Source organism: Phycomyces blakesleeanus (genome assembly GCF_001638985.1).
Source record: "Phycomyces blakesleeanus NRRL 1555(-) unplaced genomic scaffold PHYBLscaffold_3, whole genome shotgun sequence".
NCBI lineage: Eukaryota > Fungi > Mucoromycota > Mucoromycetes > Mucorales > Phycomycetaceae > Phycomyces > Phycomyces blakesleeanus.
In genome coordinates, this window is record NW_017265136.1 from 3,011,077 (window position 1) to 3,029,963 (window position 18,887).

The 18,887-nt window shown below is 32.5% G+C and overlaps 5 protein-coding genes across 5 annotated transcripts in view; 3 read left to right on the forward strand and 2 right to left on the reverse strand.

Moving 5' to 3' along the window:
• Positions 1–496: 496 nt before the first annotated feature.
• PHYBLDRAFT_164129 (hypothetical protein) lies at positions 497–3,644 on the reverse strand (the record flags this gene model as incomplete). Its single annotated transcript, XM_018434946.1, has 5 exons — positions 497–1,990; positions 2,558–3,021; positions 3,078–3,290; positions 3,356–3,424; positions 3,497–3,644. The coding sequence occupies 5 exons, from the start codon at positions 3,642–3,644 to the stop codon at positions 497–499; spliced, it is 2,388 nt and encodes a 795-aa protein (XP_018297087.1).
• A 5,141-nt stretch (positions 3,645–8,785) lies between these two features.
• PHYBLDRAFT_141102 (hypothetical protein) lies at positions 8,786–10,200 on the forward strand (the record flags this gene model as incomplete). Its single annotated transcript, XM_018430527.1, has 5 exons — positions 8,786–8,925; positions 9,327–9,412; positions 9,532–9,698; positions 9,784–9,859; positions 9,935–10,200. 5 exons carry the CDS (start codon positions 8,786–8,788, stop codon positions 10,198–10,200), a joined length of 735 nt encoding a protein of 244 aa, XP_018297088.1.
• A 309-nt stretch (positions 10,201–10,509) lies between these two features.
• Positions 10,510–11,939, forward strand: PHYBLDRAFT_62187 (hypothetical protein; the record flags this gene model as incomplete). Its single annotated transcript, XM_018440922.1, has 6 exons — positions 10,510–10,752; positions 10,823–10,931; positions 10,961–11,122; positions 11,193–11,282; positions 11,371–11,598; positions 11,662–11,939. The coding sequence occupies 6 exons, from the start codon at positions 10,510–10,512 to the stop codon at positions 11,937–11,939; spliced, it is 1,110 nt and encodes a 369-aa protein (XP_018297089.1).
• A 94-nt stretch (positions 11,940–12,033) lies between these two features.
• On the reverse strand, positions 12,034–13,060 carry PHYBLDRAFT_141104 (hypothetical protein; the record flags this gene model as incomplete). Its single annotated transcript, XM_018430528.1, has 5 exons — positions 12,034–12,186; positions 12,269–12,364; positions 12,425–12,544; positions 12,742–12,875; positions 13,018–13,060. The coding sequence occupies 5 exons, from the start codon at positions 13,058–13,060 to the stop codon at positions 12,034–12,036; spliced, it is 546 nt and encodes a 181-aa protein (XP_018297090.1).
• A 3,247-nt stretch (positions 13,061–16,307) lies between these two features.
• PHYBLDRAFT_62186 (hypothetical protein) overlaps positions 16,308–18,887 on the forward strand; it is a gene marked incomplete at both ends in the record, with an annotated part of 5,003 nt that continues 2,423 nt past the window's right edge. The window contains 2 exons of the mRNA XM_018440921.1: positions 16,308–17,244; positions 17,278–17,760. Of these exons, the coding sequence (XP_018297091.1) occupies positions 16,308–17,244; positions 17,278–17,760 (1,420 nt within the window). The remainder of the gene's footprint in view (positions 17,245–17,277; positions 17,761–18,887) is intronic.

Sequence of the window (18,887 nt, forward strand, 5' to 3'; positions counted from 1 at the left end):
AATATATAAATAAAAGGAAAAAGAAAAAGACAAAATCAAAAATCAAAATAATAAATTATTATTTTATTTTATTTTATTTTATTATAAAGCCAATTAATAAAAAAAATATATATACAAAGCAATTATTTAATTATATAACCCGGATTGTTTTATCCTTGTTTTTTTTTATTGGAAATTATAATACTAATATTAGCAAGAATATGTATTAAAGGCTAAGAAAATGGTAAATGTCAGGTATTAAATATATAAGTTTTTTTGTCTTTTATATTATTGATAAAAGCAAGAGAAATAAATAATGGTTTTTACTATTTGTTAATAGTTAAAAAAACTGGTAATATAATTTACTATTGCTCTTTTAAATACTTAATAAAGAAGTATTGTTAAAACTAAATAAGAATACAGAGATAAATAAAGCTAAACCTTTTTACAGTCAAAAAAACTCATATTATAATTATTTATACTGGTAACCTAAATAGTTGTTATTTTTTTTTGTTTTTTATGTGACTACTTTTCTAGGCAGTGGAATAACCAGATGCTTTTGCGTCCCACTCTGCATTTTATGCGTAGTCAACGCAAAGCACGAATGCAGATGATGCACTGGAACAATGCACGAAGCATCTTCTTCCATAAATCCCTTGTCCCACGACTGCAGACCTTGATCAGCTAATGGCTGATGACTACTTGAATGGTAGGCGGGAAACCATTTAATGAATGCAAACGTTGACACTCTTTTGACTCCACCGATCTTGATGGTATAAGTAAATAAATACTCTATTTGACCAGGGAATTCAGATACATTGTCATTTGTTCTCTCAAGAAACAATACCCTCACAAAAGACCCGCGCTTCTTCTTTTCACCACTGCAGTACTCTTGCCCCAGCAACGAAATCTTCTTCACCTTTTGAATCCGATTGTTCACAAATACATCCTCACCAATTGGGATTCTCCCTACCACACAGAAGGAAACACTTGTACTCTGGTAAGCCTTGACATAGAATTCAAATAACCACTGATAGTAATCATCCTTCATCATAGTCAAAGGCTGCAACTTGATTGGCAATGTGGTTGGGGGCAAGGCCTCACTTCCGGTAACATTGTACCATGGATTTGTAGCAGCTTGCTGGAACATTGCTAAGCTAAATGGCAACGCAGGAGGGTGGCCAGCATCCAAATTCAAGGGAGAAGAGCTGTCAGAATTTGATTTTACTTGGGCAACCCCCTCAAGGAACTCTATCAGTGGTGATGAAAGATTGGTAGAATACGCTCGAAGAAAGCTACCAATGAATGCTTTCTCCAGGAAGACTCTCATGAAGGTGACCTCAAGACCATTGCAACAGTTCGTCTTGATGTTCTTCAACTTGCCATTGTATCTCTTGAAGCTATACAGCCAGAATGCGTATACTGGACCAAAGTTAAGCATTGACTCACGCAAGTGCATATGCAAGTGCATATTTGGCGTGATGCTGCTCTCTCCATAAAGAGTCTCACACTCTTTTCCAAATTCTCTAAGGAGCTGGTATGCACTGTCAATTTCTGAATATGTGACTGAAGGACCGGTCAACTTTCGGCATGCTTTTACAAAGAGAGTCCAGTTTTTATAGTCGTCTTCAGGCAAAGCGTCTTTTAGTACCACCAACGAATAAATCAGACACCACGATTGCCACTCGTCTGCCTTCATATACGGGAAACCAGATTCGATCTTTGTTGATAAAATGGCATACCCAGGAGGAACAAGAATACCATCTGCAAGACGTTGCATACGGATGAGAACAGCAGTTGGGAGATACCTCAGGTCTTTCCAAACACTGATCATACGCTTTGCTGTCCCAAGAAACAAATTGTGCATGGGATCAACAATCGTGCATCGGAAGGGATCAAAGTAGTGTAGGCAATGCAACTCGGAAAAATGGGTGCCATGCTGCTTCTCCAAAACAGCTCTCTCTGCATCAGATTCTGCGCAGAACCACATCTCAGCTTCGGTTGCATTTTCCTCTATTGTTCGGGAGACCCAGTTCTCATGATCGAATCCAGAATAATTGATCTTACTTGTTCCAGCAACAACAGTGAAATGACGCTTGCATATGTGACAGGCGTTTGTACTTGCAAATCCTGTAAATCCAGCAGTCTTTCTTGCAGCAGGTATGTCGCAAGCAACACACATAAGAGCAGCGCGGATACTAGTACCATTGGGGAACTCTGGAGTTTTCATAGTTATGCTGCCGTATAACTCTACCAGCTCGTCTACCAGAGGTTCCAAGAAGTTGTTCATCTGGTCGATCTTCGCTTCCTTTGGACCAGGCATGACACCGACAAGGATAATGTTTTCCGGCTTCATTCTTTCTTCCCTAGGCAGGTTGTTCATTGACAGGTACAAGGCCCCACTTGCATGTGTACGACCCTCAAACGGTTGAAACCAATCCACATTCAATGTCAACATCAAAGATTGGTTGTAATTCACAAAAGGCTTGTCATCTTCATCAAGGAGCTCAGACCACATTGCACCATCATAGACGTCCAACAAGGTACTGTTTATGGTTTCCCTTGATCTCCATTGAACGATTTGATGCTCGAACCCAGGTTTGGCAAAATGCTGTGCCAATGCATTCTTGAGCAAGTTGTATGGGAAAACCATGAGAGGGACGGCGCGATCAGCTTTGGTGTCAGAGAAAAGAGGATTTCCGCAGTATGTTGGTAGTGTGGTTGTGTATTTTTCGAATGTGCAATTTGGTTGGCGATTGCCTGGTAGGTAAATTGCAAAGCACTTGTTGCAGACGGTGTATTTGACGATGCTTTTTGTCATGAAATTAAAGTCAGTCATAGTCTTTAATACATCAATGGTGAGTGGGAGATCGGTATCCTTATCAAAGGCAACAAGAAGATGGCAGAAGAATTTCAACATAGCAGTTCTACCTGCTTGAACCAAGTAAAACGCCTGAAAGATAACGCCAAATAGAGCCATGAATTGGCTTGTTTGAGACATTTCATGAATTTTCAAAGAAGCAACTACAAAGGCAAGTATTTCTGTTAATTATTTGTAACACAATTTATGTATATTTCTTTTTTAAATGTATGCATACCAGAAGCAACCATGTCTTCAAAATCTTCAACACCGGCAACCTCAACTTTGCTCTCATCTTCAGACTCATCGCTTGAATCAGGATCGTCATTGTCAGAAGCCAATGATGTTGTCTCAACATCAGACTCTTCGAATTGAAAAATCTGGTCTTCTCTCAAAAAAGGTACACTCTGTATGGTAGTTTCGGCTGATATAATAGAATAATTGTCTTCATCTATAGTAAAACCAGGCTATTAGCTATCTAAATTATGATTTATTAAAAAGAAATTTTATACTCACAATCAATCGATGTTTCAGATACATCTACCCTCTCAACGTCTGTCTCTTCTTTGATAACTTCTGTATTAACTGATAATTAACAAAAAAAATATTAGATTACAATTTATCCAGTAATGCGCATACTACTCAAATGTCATTTACCTCGATTTTTTGGGCCAATGTCTAATAACTTATCAGCATTATTATGACACTTAAAGGTCTGTGCATTTTGCAAAATTCTACTAATTGCATTTTTGGTACATGATGAACATGTACACATAACAGTGTAGATTTTAGTTGTAGAATTCATAACAGTAAGAATAATATTAATAATAATAAAATAATAAAGAGATGTATACTATATTTTATTTTCATCTTTTATATGTCTCTTATTTTTGTCATTAATAATGAGTTGATATATCTTGTTCACTATGTCATTGACTACATTGAGCTTACCGTCCCTATTAGTAATAATTACAAATGGATTTTGATGCAGCAACCTTTTCTTAAAAAAAGTGTGCCTGATTATTAATGGGGCTTCAATTTAATAATCACTGATATAATGGCGTAGTTTTTCTCTTTCGCGTTTTTTTAACATAACATCAATTCTCGCTCATTTTGGCAAGTGGCCTTTTTTGGATTTTATTTTTCTTGTATTTTTTATGACATCAATTCTTGCTCTTTTTTTCAATTTTTTTTGATATACTTTCTTATTGAAAATAAGTCATATATCATACATTATTATATTCTAATAAAAATCGGTATTTTTTGCGATGCAATAAAAATATTATTGAGTCTAAATTAGGCGCATCTGTAACAAGTTTTTCCTTCCAGAAAAATAATTAAATACTACATTTAACATTTAATATTTTATTTTTATTTTTTATTTTTCTGCCAAGTCAATCGAAACATATATTTTTTAAGACAATTGTGCGATTTATTGCCTAATTAATAAATATTTGTGTTTGTATCTGTGTTTATTTAATATAATCAGAAAAAATTGCGAATTCACATCTCAAGAAAAAAATATATTGAAAAACGATGGTGTTTGAAATATTTTTCCAAATTTTGCCAAAATTCAAAAAATAAAATTCGACTGAATCCACCCTCCTTTTGCAATGCAATATATGTTGATATGTTTTTATTTTATTGATATGAAACATTAAAAGCTTTAGAAAGCTTGTTAATATAATCAAAAGATGACACTTTAGAAATAGAATATCATAGAAGAATTGATTTTTATTGATTTTTGAATGATTAGAAAAACAATTTAACTATTTAACGTCTATCACTAATACTTCTTTTACTATATATGTTTGGATAGTAGTACTTTTATACATGTTATACCCCCATTCATTGGATAGCTTGAGAGATCTTGATGATGCAGTTTATACTACATCTTTTTATTTCATTGATTTCATGTATTCACTGCAATTTTCTTTGATTTTAAACTTCTTCAACTGAAGATAATATTATTGACATTTCCTTTAGACTCCCTTAGACTTTTTTGTGACTGCTATATTTTAAGCATATAAAATAAAAAATGAATTTATTAATAATCTCTATTAATTTATAGATATATATATGGATACTCACATGATAAGATATTTTGAAATATCTGCAATAGAATTGTCAAGAAATAATAATGATGTTTTGATTACTAATTATTAAATAAATCAATAAAAAAGTATGGAATAAAAGTGCGGTTATCAATATATATCAAATCATTAAAACAAGTATCTTACTTACATTTTATAGACGCAAGTTAATATGATAGGTAGTCAGATATAATCTGCGATAAAATTATATGGTACTTAAATAAAAAAATGATTAATAAGATATTTTACTGTTGTAAAATAATTGTCATTACCTTTAACTAAACTGTAGACATATAATTAAATGTATTATATAAAGAATAAAGAAGTGTGCTTACTTTATTAAAACTAGCATTGTGAAATTTAAAAAGATAACAAGTCAACAAACTACTCATATTTTGTTCAAAAAAAATTACCTGAACATCTCAGTTACTTGCTAAAAGTATGTTTTTTTATGAAAAACATATAGAATATGTAATAAAAGAAAATTATAGAAATATAAATGTGTTACACTATGAATGAAATTGGTGTGGCAATACTACTAATTTTTAGAAAATTTGGTAGCTGGCCACAGTATGCTTAATTGAAAAAATTAGTGATAAATGAGTACTATAGGAAATGGCAGGATTTATACACTCGACCTCATACCAAGTTACATACTTATAACTTCTGCTATTTAAAAGTCAGCTTTAAAATATCAATCTCATAACGAGTTACAAACTCGTAACTTTTATAGGTAATAGCATTCCTGTTTTAGCTGATTAGTTTTACTTTTTGTCAAATACGATTTATGAGATTTTCTATTATTTTGCATCTAAGGCAATAAAATATTTTAAATATGGCAAATCTATATCTTTTTAGGTATTTATATTCTCTTTATGATTAGTTCACAAATGCATAATGTTTTATATTCATTTTTTTTTTATTTTTATTGATCAAAATAATACAAGTTGAATATAAAGAAATATGAAAAGAAGAAGTATTAATTTTTATGATATTTAGTAACAGCTTAAGCTATACATTCATTAAATAATATATATATATCTATTTTTATATGATACTTTTTACATTATTTTATCAAAAAAAGCTATTTTCAAAGTACTATGATATTGATGAAGGCATATATATTTCTTAATTGATTCTTTTAATCAAAGAGTATAAACCTGCTTTATGTTAACATTATTATATCTAATTCTTACTTTTGAAAAAACAGAAGACAGATTTTCTGCAATTCTCAAAATCTTCTGAGATCTCTAATGAGCATGCAAGCAATCTTGCCAACCAAATTGTACTTGATGCAGATATTTTTCTATCAATTCTTCTCAAGTTACTTTCTTTTGTCAACTTTGCCAATTCATATTTTATTAATACTAGCCTTCATAGTTATTAAGTGTGTTCTTTTTAGAGATCTTTAATAATTTAGACCTTGTGAAAAGTAGAATTATAAAAGACTTTTACAAAATAAAAAAACAACAATGCATTAAAAACTAATCACAGTCATTACTTTTTAGTGGCAAAGACTTCTTTAAGTTCAGATTATAGATATAAGTAATCTGTAGACCATGTTTGTCTCTTTCCTAGTTTTGCAGTCTGATAAGCAGTTTCACATACTATATTCATCTAAAACAGTCTTCTGGCTTAAAAGCAAAACAATCATATTTTAATGTCAGCCTCAGAAAACTAAAATAGGATTAGCACATATTAAACTTAGTAAGTGCATATCAGACCTTTTCAAGTTACAAGTTTTTGGCAGAAAGTTACGAGTATCAAAAAATTCTCATAGATTTTTATCCACAGTAGAGCTATGCTTGACACTAATTATAGTGTTATTGTTATACTGTATTTGCGTATAGTTCTGCCAAGAATTTGTAGAAATTTTGGTGGCTAGCCACACTATGCTTAATTGAAAAAATTGGTGATAAATGAGCTATATTTGCTATTAATTATAGTGATATTGTCACTAATTAACTGAATAGTAAGGCAACATATATGATTGGCTTAGTTTCAGACAGATTAGTAATAAAAGTATGGTAGTAAATCCATATATGGAAAAATTGGTGGTAAAAGTATTGCGGATTTTATTTTTATTCATATGCTTGCTATGCAGTAAAATATACAATAGACATATACAATAGGCTGTTTGATATACTGTATGATATACTATATGATGTATTATATGATGTACTATACAATGGACTATACAATATAATATATGATATACTATGTCTTTCACATGGCATATAACAATGCATATTCATATACAAGTCTAATGAAAATACTAGCAATATATCTTGTATATATACTAACTTATATATTACTTATATGAGTAATATATACCTTTAGTTATACCAGCTATAGATGACTAGACTTTTCTTTATGATTTATAATTGTTCATGGTTTTCTATTGAGACAACATTCAAGCAATCTCATTCCTGAGTTGTGTAAAGCTAAGGTAAAAAATACTATAAATATATACACTTAAAAGTGTTTTTTTTGTAATTACCTCAAGTATACTCTTTCACAGCTTTAAGTAATTGCGATTAAAGACGAAGTCCAAAAAATAAGTTAATATACAAAGTAAATACATATAGTCCAGTCAAATTACCTTTATAATTTGTTTGAATTCAAAGATTGTTTAGTAGCCACCATGCTAAAACACAAGCCCGAAGCAATTAGAAGCACATACTTATTAATAGCTTGCCAGATAGTTTAGTATGTCCTATACAATATCAATTTAACAAGACAATAGCTTACTTACATTGACTGTTTTTTGAGAATGGAAGTCCAGAGTATATTATATAGTAGCTGCGTAAAAAAAACTATAAAAAAATATGTTTTTTTAGTTGCATTAGTCTTTTTTTAAAATCAATGCACAATTCAAGTAATTTTATATCGAAAGTGTCTTGAAGTTTGAGTGTTGCATGTTGTTTGAATGTGATTACATGAAAAGCAAAGGAAGAAATTAGAGGGAATGAGTCGATTTGTTATTGATTAAAAAAAGGAGATTGTAAAGAGAATTATTTTTTATTGTTGTAGAAGACGGAAATAATAGGAAGTCAAAAACAATTTAAATATGACGGCTCAACATATTTCTTTTTGGTGGTAAGAATGCCACACTACTTTCTGCCCCACCAAGACTACTTTTAAAAATATAGTTTAGTCAGTGTATTAAGTCTTATGCTTGAACAATCTATATATACCTCAACTCTTCTTCTTAAACTTCTCTGCTCAACTTTGCCTGCCTATTTTTTTAATAAAAAAATATTAATAAAATATCTTGCATGATACTAAACTTAATATGTATGATTCAGTACTTCTCTGTTTGGCATTCAGTCTTCATCACTTCTTGAAGGAGAAGAGCAGCAGCCCATTGACCTCTGCATTTATGTAAAGCAAACTAGTAGTTCAAGAAAATTAACTCCTTGAGTCTCAAGGAGGAGTACAACTTTTGTTGACTACTCAATCTTCTCCAGTTCGTCTCAACAATACCATCTTCATGCATGATACATTGACATTGCCTTGTATACATGTGGAACTGGAGTCTAATGAGCTTCTGCTCTTCTCCGGATACATTAACATCTATTTCCCATTGCTTCTTTCACAGAAAAATTATCAGTGCATTGATTCTGGAAGTTGCACTTAGTGTCATGTTGGTTTCTGTTGGTATAACATCAAAACGAACATCAGTCATCATAGCAGAAATATATTCTACTCCTCTATTATCTAAATGATTTACTAAGTAAGACATTCTTGCTTGTGTGACACTTTGCTCACCTATTAATAAAGTGGTTTTATAAATAAATATTATATAAAATAAAATATTATGCTTACATTATCTGTATGAAAGCTGTGCGATATGTCTTCTCTTACAAACTGTTACTGGCTGGTAACAGTTTCCACAATTTTGGCAACAGAATCCCAAATATCAGAGATTTCTTCACAAACTACAGATTTTACTGTGCTCAGATTGATGTTTTCAGAGACGTTATTCATGTTGTAAATGTTTGTGAGAATAAAATAAAATAAAAAAAATAGGAAAAAGAAAGATAATTACTTTTAAAAATAAGAAAAAAAGAACAAAATATTGAGAACCTAAAGAAACTCATACAATTATAAGACCAATAACATTGTTTCTGACTAGCAATAGCTTTTCTTCTTAAATTGGAAAAAATATAAAAAGCGCAGTATATAATTTATTTAAAGCTTTAGATAATAACATTTATTATATACAAATCTCTCACATTACACACATATACTTTTTATTAAAATGAACCCATCGAACAAAAGAGCAAGAAGTTTTAATGACATTTCTTCATACATTTGTGATGCGTGTAACTTGGATTGCTTTACAAGTAAACAGCTCCAGAACCACAAACGAATCCATAAACAAATACTAGTTCTGCCTTTTCTGCTGGTTCTTCTACTCATATTTCCTTGGAAGATAAAGACTTGTTATCTCTTGTAGATGACAATATAACAGAAGGTACAAATTGAGATTAATTCACCAGTAAAATTAACCTTTTGAATATTAATTATGTTTGACAAACATACTCTTTGACCCATTTCAACCAAGAACATATAAAGCATTATGTAATTTTGAAGCTGGTGATAATATCTTTACCAAGAATATCTTCACTACTTCACAATTGTTGAGTATTAAGCTGTATGATGTTGTAACTTCATTCAATATATCTACTGAGTGCTATGGTCAGCTCATCAATCTGATGAACATGGTATTCCAAGACCATGATAAACTCTCAAAAGATATAGTATATTCAACCAAATTATCTTGTATTATATCAAAAAGCTAACTATTGTATTAAACTCATAGAATATTTCCCAGAAATTTTCCAGGTTGGACCTGTCAATGCCCTACTCAAGAAAAAAACAGCAATAAAGGCTCACACATATGACATATGCGAGAATGTCTGTAAGCTGTATAACAATACCTAATGCAAAGAAGAATGCCCCCACTGTGGCAGTAAAAGGTTTCTGGAACCCACAGGCGATGCCTCTACCCCTTTTGTCTCAGTGAAGACAATGAAGATGATGTCACTTAGTAATCAACTGGCTCGACTCCTTGGCAACAATAATATAAGGGAGAAACTCCATTACAGAGCAAACAGGCAGCTTATATCAAATAAGTTGTCTAATTACTTTGACAGAGAAGAGTATAGGGTCCTAAAGGCCCAGCACTTTTTCCAGTCTTCTAATAATATTGCTGTTGCTTTGTTCTTGGATAGTTTTGGAAACCAGAAAAAATCAAAATAGAAATTGACCATTGTACATGTAATGATTTTGAATTTTGATCTATCAATAAGATAATAGAATTAGCTTCCATCATTAGAGACCTTGGACACATCATATAATTTTTTTTTGAAATATTTAACCATATATATAATTTTATACAATTTTATTTTTCATGTCCAAGGCTTCCATATATGGGTCAAAGTTCTGTTTACGTTATTGTTGGAGGTGTATTTTTTCTAAACTTACCAAATAGTTTTTAATACAAAGACATGACATTAAAAATCGATCTAAAAAACATCATTGCTTTTTTATCATTTACAAATTTCAAAGATGCCTTTCAACTCTCATATAAACAATATCGCAAAAGTATTGGAATTATCTGAACAAGCATTTCGTGATGACATTCTTGGAGAGACTCTTGATCAAGCTGATGATCAAACAGAAGCTCTGGAGCTGCTTCACATACAAGAGGCCAAATGCGTTGTAATTTCTCTATGTCAACAAGATCATCTGGGCATCCACACTGTTCCAACTGAAGAGTGCAAGTGCTTGTTCAGGCTTACTTACACAGAGGTAAAAAATTAGAATTATAAAATCTAAAAAAAAAATAACAATAAGCATATATTTAAAAAAAAATAAACAGATACAATCAATATATGTTCTTTTCAAAATGAGAGACAAAGTTTGTATTGAGAAAGGTTGTTCCACTCTGTTGTCCGTTCCTGTCACAGAGGCACTGGCAATTCAACTTCGTAAAATGTTTTTCTCTGTTGATTATTAGATTTGTTGCTGCTTTTTGGCAGGAACTCAACTGATATAAGTCGTATATCAAACCATGTGATGTGTCTACTGCATCTCAAATTTGGCAGAGTCATGATATTTGACTATTGTCAATTTGACCCAAAAAATTTGGGGAAATTTAGCAATGCAATCAGAGCCCTAGGTAAGAGCAAATTTTAATATATTACATACTATTAATATTAACATCATTATATATGTATTGATTAAAAAAGGCCCACCAGTTGAGCATTGTGTTAGGTTTCTTGATAGCACCTTTAAGGAGACTGCTAGGCCAACCGAGAATCAAAAGACTATATACAGTGGTTAGTATGCAAGTGGAATACTATTGTCATTTTTATATTAGTTTTTGCTTTATATTTGTTAACTTGGCACAAACAATTTATTAGAAAGGGCAGGGTCTTAATTATCAAGCTGTAGTTACTCCGAATAGAATAACTTCATCATTTTACGGCCTAGTAGCTGGAAGACATCATGGTATGACTGTATTCTATGAAAGCAGTATTGAAATGCATATGCGTAAAGCACTTGATTTCAGGAGTATTGGTAGACCTTATTACCACCTTTATGCTGACAGAGAATATGCATTCTCAGAATTTGTGATGCGTCCATTTGCAGAGAGTAAGTTATATAATATCATGCATTTTACTTTAATTAAGTCTTTTAATATTTATAATGTTTTAGCAAAAGAAGACTCTCCAGAGTATATCGGCAACCAAGATATGTCAAGTGCTCGTGTTGTAGTAGAGAAGGAGTTTGCACATGTAGAAAACTTGTTTGCTTATGTGAATTATGCACAAACACAAAGGATTCTTCAGGGCAATGTAAGCTCTTATTACATTGTGGCAACACTCTTCAAAAACTTGTATGTTTGCTACAACCGTAGAAACCAAACGAGCATGCGGTTTAAAGCCTCTTCTCCAACACCAATGGAGTATATTGCAGGCCTCTTAAATCACTAAACATCTTATTATTATAGGAAGCAAACTTCACTTTAGAGGTCAAGAAATAACATCAATATAAGAATATTTTGTTTAACTTACTTTATAATTTTTTTTATTGTGGGGGTGGTTGTGTTGTAGAAGACACAAATGCAGCAATAAAGGCTACGAGCTTTTCTATTGCCTTCTCAACCCTGAGAGAGCCGTCTCTGATCTCAGTGTTCATACTGGACATTTCTTCAAGTACTTTGTCTAGTTTGCCACCAATCTTTGAGACATTCTCATCATCTCAAATGTTCTTGACAGTTCCTTCAACACTCTGAATAGACGAAAAGAATGTTCTCATCTACCTTTATGCTGATCACATCTGCCACTTGTTCCTTCAGAGACGAGAACAGATGGGCCACAGAAGTCGGAGGTACGACTGGGCTCACTGGAACCTGGGTCTAGGGTCCTTCACCATTGTCCACTCACAACTTTTTTGATGCGTGCGGCCCACCCTTCACTACTGAGTAGATCGCACCAGTTGACCTCTCTTGAATCGTATGTTCCTTCTCAGCATACACCTTGGCTATTTCGGCCTTGTTGGCACTGACCTGATGGATGTGCTCCTCAGATTTATCATCCTTTTCACTCAATTTTTATTTAGCATGACAATATTCAAAAACAATTATGTATTTATTATCAGATCAATGAGCTCCATCATGAGTCTGTCTTTCTCAGAAAGTGCCATCTGCAAATGGAATGACTTAGGCACACAAGACTGTCTTTCTTTGAACTTCTTTATCAAAGCATTGTATTTCGTCTTGATTGATATTAGCACAACATCACCAGCACCACAATCAACATCGTTTATGATCTTAAGAATATCCTCACAAATAGTCTTCACTTCTCTATAGTTCTTATGCAATAGATCACGGATGACGATCTCTCTGGCAAGAACCTCTTCTCCCTTGTCTGTAATATACTCATTTTTTTTTGTGGGGGGGGGCTCTGCGGGTTGGATAATTTCTTTGATATTTATTTTTGAGTGTAAAATAAGTAAGTGCAACCTTTTAATATATAATTTTATTCATATTTATTAAATTTTTATTTCTACTTCTTTTGAATTCTATTGATTCACTGTCATACTTTGTGTGCATAATTTAAATAAAAATTATAAACATCAATTAAATGCTTTTATAGCAGTTGCTTATTTTTTAGTACCTTTTTTTTTAATCTAGTTTTTATCAGGTACAGACTAGTTGACTATTTTGCCATGCAAAAATAGTTTTAGCTCTTTTATAATTTTTCTTTTCATTCATATATTTTTGTTGAAAAATTAGCTGTAATCTAGGTTAGTTAGACTTTATTATTTTTTTTGTAATTGTATATCCGTAAGCCAGTAAAATATTTGTCAGTTTAGCAGTAAGAATAACGAGATTTTATTGGCTAATTGTAGCAAGAAAATAAATATGATTGGCTAAAACATTTTATATCATGCTTTTATATCATATAAAAAAACGCGATTTGGAAACACATTATTCCTTTTTAAGAACACAATCTCCGTCTAAATAAATTTTATATGATGTGTCCAAGGTTCCTATTTAATTGTATTATTATTATTATTATTTTTATAAAAGGAACTTACAATTTTTTTAAGATATACTAACAAATATCTTATTCAACTTGCTATTATATCCAGAAAGTCTGTAGATCTTGATTCTTTCTTGCTACTCATAATAGATGAAGTCATTAGCTTAAGAAAATATAGGCTGATTATAAAAACGTTTGATGGTAAAAGAATTGTGGGAAAAGTTCACATATTGATGACCTCTGGAGACATTCCCCAAGTAAGTGAAAAAAGAAAAAGAAAATAAAAAATAACACTTACAAAATTGGCAAAATAGGTTACAAAGTATTACTATTATAAAGGCCACAATTTCAGATACGGTTGTCTCATATGTGAAGTATTAGATAAAGCCTCCTTAAGAGGTAGAGCCTTATACTTTAAAAACTGCAGTATTTCTCTAAGGCCAAAGATTGACTTTGTTAATAGCAACACTGTAAGTATATCACTACCTGAAAAAGAGAGAGATATTAATAGAAATAAAAACAAGATACTAATAAATACTTTTTGATATACACAGAATACTAACATTCAACACTGCAAAAGACCACTGATTTTAGTTCCTGAAAACCTGCAAAAATTTTACTACAATTTTCGATTTTGAATTTTTTCAAATAATTTCTATTTTTTTCTGTTGTGATTTCAGATCGCTCTTTTTTAGCTGTAAAATCACACTATTATCATTTTTTTGACCATAAAATTACAAAATTGGGTTTTTTTTTATATTATACACTTCTTTGATATAATTCTAAATTACATTGAAAAAACACTTATACAAAAGTTAATATAATATTTAATAAAAATTATATATATTCTTAAGGTTTCACTTTTTCTATTTCAAAATAAATCATTTAAATATTTTTTATGTATTATAAATGTGAATATAAAAACAAATATTTAATCCATATATTTCAAGGGAACAAGACAAAAGGTTGTGATTTCATTTTTACTGTGGCAATATTTTTGCGTGATTTTTCCCTTTGATATATGGAACTAAAATATCAGATTTTTTTATTTCACATGTTGTGAGAGGCGAATGTTCCATTTTTGGATTATTTTTCGTCATGGTCGAATCATCGTCATATCAAATATTATAATTCTAAAAAAAGACTTTAAAAAAAATTGCGTACACTTTTAGTAATGTACGCAGTATTTGACTTGGTTAATGACTTAACAATATATGAGTATAATTATGATGATATGTGCGGTAGATGTATCAAAGAATTACTCGGCATACTATAGTCATGGCATAGAGCAGTATTTTATCTATTTATAATTTTTTTTTGGTATATAAAGACCTTGATCAAGATCTCTTAAAATCTATATAATTTTTTTTATAATTTAAAACAATCGACATGTCCAATAATCAAAAGAAAGACAGTTATGTTATCTGCAAATGCCCAGACTGTACAAAGTTGAATAGCTGTAGAAAGAAACAGAAAAGACAAAATGCATAATGACACTATGAGAAACATATAGTGCCTGTTGCCAAAGACGATGCAATGGGTAAATAACAAGAATAACTCGAGCTGTACATGTAAAATTAATATAAATTAATTCATAAAATAGATGTTCCTAAAGAACATTTTAACGACATGGAAGTAGATGGTATTGACAGTGACAATGACAATGATTATGATTACGAGAACAAAGGCGAAGGCGAATATGAAGACGAAAATGAAGAACAAAACATTGAATTTGATCAAGAATGTAAGAAAATAAAATAAAATAAATGAACAAAATAATAATTGAAACTGATATATATTTTTTTTATTTTTTATTTTTTATATGATTATAATTATAATTATATTTTTATTTCTACATCTTTACAACAATTATTCCTTTCCAGTTGACTTACCTTTGTCCCAAGAAGAGTCCATCTTTACTGCCGAAGATACAATTACAGGAGCATTTGTGGTTGATGGCGATGAGATTGAAGAAGGCGATACCGGTTTTGATTTTGAACAAGAAGAAAACTTTGTTGAGACCAGTGGGACCTTGATAGTAGAATCAGGTATGAATTAATACGGTATAGACAATTAATCAATATATTAATTTAAACTAACTTAACCTTTGTCTTCATAGTTCGTCCTTCGTCTTTTGATAACATGCCCTTGTATATCCGCTTTGTTGCAGTATTCATTGTCATATTTCACTTGATCTTTTTGGTGGAAAGCGGTGGATCGATTCTCATTGAATTTTGTAATACTCTACTGTCTCTCTGTGATATGTCTGGTGCCCTTCCAATGACGATCAATAGCTTGAAGCATAAGACAGGATTTAACATGGCAACAGACGGAATGACAGTATACATTGCATGCTCACAATGTCATTCGATTTATCCTCCGGAAACAAGTCAAAGAGTCTGTACATTTAAGAAATTCTCTCAATCCGCCATTTGCAACAACAATCTCTTTAAAGTGTCAACCAGAAATCGTTCTCTTCCAGCAATGGTATACCCATTCAACTCTCTGAAGTACGCCTTGCAACAAAAATTCTCCAAGCCAGATTTCGTGTCCAAGATCAATTTGTGGAGAAGTCGTCAAATAATTGAAAACACCAAACTTGATATTTTCGATGGTGCAGTTTGGAGTGATATTAAAGACATTAATGGCAGACGGTTTGTTGATGATAGCCGATCTTTAATGTTGACTCTGAATATCGATTGGTTTCAGCCATTTGATGGACGAACACATTCCAGTGGTGCGATATATCTCTCTATCAACAATCTCCCACGGAGTGAACGCCTTAAGTCTGAAAATGTCATTCTTGTTGGTATGATGCCTGGGCCGAAGGAAGCAAGCACTGACAGCATGAATCATTACTTGAAGCCGCTCGTTGACGAATTGTTGGAGATGTACATTGGTGTAGAAATGACAGACTCACAAAATAGAAAGATTGTTGTTCGTGCTGCATTGATGTGTGTTGCCTGTGATATCCCTGCCGCTCGCAAAACCTCTGGATTTACTGGCCACATGAGCACATGCGCCTGTCACAAATGTCAACGACAATTCACGACTATAAAGAAGACCAGCAAGCTTGACTACTCTGGATTCAAGTATAGCAATTGGGTGAGACGCACGAAGACAATGAATCTGGAACACGCTGTCAGCTGGGCAAATGCATTGAACAATACTGAGCGAACACGCCTAGAAAAAGAAAATGGCACTCGGTGGTCAGAGCTTCATCGGTTATCTTACTTTGACCCAGTCCGCTTTACAGTTATAGACCCGATGCATAATCTCTATCTTGGAACTGCAAAGCGAATGATTCAGATATGGCGCGAGTGTAACTACATCAATGAAAAGAATCAGTTAACTATGCAAGAGCTTGCCAATGGTATTGTTGTACCTTGTGGATATGCGCGTATAACAAAGAAGATTGCCGATGGGTTTTCGTTCATGAAAGCTGACGAGTGGAAGTCATGGTGCGTCATATACTCTCCATTTGTTCTGAAGCATGTGCTCCCAGCCAAGAATCTCGAAAACTGGATTTTGTTTGTTGACGCATGCCGCTTACTCACAAAACCTTCGATCAATGACAAAGAAATAGACGAAGCCCACAGTAAACTCCAATTGTTTTGTACAAGATTTCAGACACTGTATGGAAAATCGGCCGTGACACCGAATATGCATCTACATCTTCATCTTGGCGAGTGTGTTCATGACTTTGGACCAATTTATGCTTTCTGGTTATTCAGTTTCGAGAGATACAATGGTTTGTTGAAGAATATCGAAACAAATCAATAAGGCGGCTTCGAATCAACAATGATGAAGAGATTTTTGGAGATAACATACATTGGCAGCTTCATACAATCTTTTGTCAACCATCTTCCCCAGTTCGCAATTGACTTTCTGCATCGCATTTCAAATAGTCAAGATCAATTAGCAGCATTGCATCCATCTTCTACTGCCAGTACCTTTTCTCTGTCTGACTTTGTTGAATATTCGTTAAACCCTCGTCATTCTGCTTTGGGTTGTGAGCCATTGCCCCCTTCAGTGTTTCCGATTAAACTCGACCAAAGGATTACAATGTGCAAGGGACATTATGAATGTTTACTGGAGTTTTACAGACACGCGTATGGCAGTCACGATCTTTTTGACCATTATTCAAACTGCGAGTCTAACCAGATTTTTGTCAATAACCGAATTGAGAAAATGAAACGGATATCTCTTCTTGGACAGGAATACTCTTCTGGATCTTATTTCCGCGCCTATTATCTTGAGAATAACAGTGAAGATAAAGCAGCGTTTCCTGGCCGTATACTGTATTTATTTCAACATTTGATAACCATCAACGAAACTGTCATCACCCATACTTTTGCGTTTGTTGAGTGGTACTCTAGTTATTCTTCGGGGAGTTACCAGCCAATGTTAAATGAAGGCATTGAGCTCTGGAATGAACCTTCTTCTGTACTTAATTATGAATGTATTATTCCAGTACATCGTTTATATTCACCAATCGCAATTGCTAAATATAGGTTTACTATAACTAGTGAATTTAAACGTTTAGTAATCCCTTTACCCCAAAAAATAGAAGCTTAAATAATATTAATAAAATACCACTTTGCACTCTTTTATCAATTTATTAGAAAATGTTTGATTTATTGTCTTATTGTTTCTTTGACCATGATGGCAGCTTGTTTGCCTTGGTCTTACTAAGCTGCTTATCTCTTATTCCTTTAAATTTATGCTCGAATGGACGGGTATTATTTTTCTTATCATGAGCTGCCTCATAATCCGCATCAAGTTCATCAACGAACCTATCTCCCTATATGTCAATGTAAGTATTATTACACACCATCCAAAAAAATAGTTTTTTGTACTATACCTCTTCGCTTCTCCAGCTTGGGCGGAATCTCCAAAAAAAACTCTTTTCTGAGGACGAATCCTGTTCCTCTTCTTCTCTTTCGTCATCACTCTCAAGGTCTGACATGTAATCAGCATGGAGAATACTGTCAACATTCTCTCCAAAGCTGTTCACAAAGTGTGCCCGATTGGCTTTCAAGGCAGATTGTCTTCTTTCACATGACTATATATAAATATATAATATTTCTAATTTAATATCACATCTAGTATATTGTGTGCGTGTGTTTTTTACCTTTACACGTTGCTGACGAAGACAGGCCCGTCGATTCTCTTCCTGCTTCTTTTCTCCTGTTTTTTTTCTTGCAACTTTCTGTTGCCAATGTGTTGCACAATATTAGTTCGAAAAGTTGGCAAGTTCATCTTTTTCCCCTCTTCTTGATGGCAAAGATACTTGGTAATGGACTTCAGAATGAGTCTGTTTCCCTCACTGTTTTTATTTTTATTAGTATTATATTGGTCATACAATTTCTCTTCACTCAAATAATAGCGCAA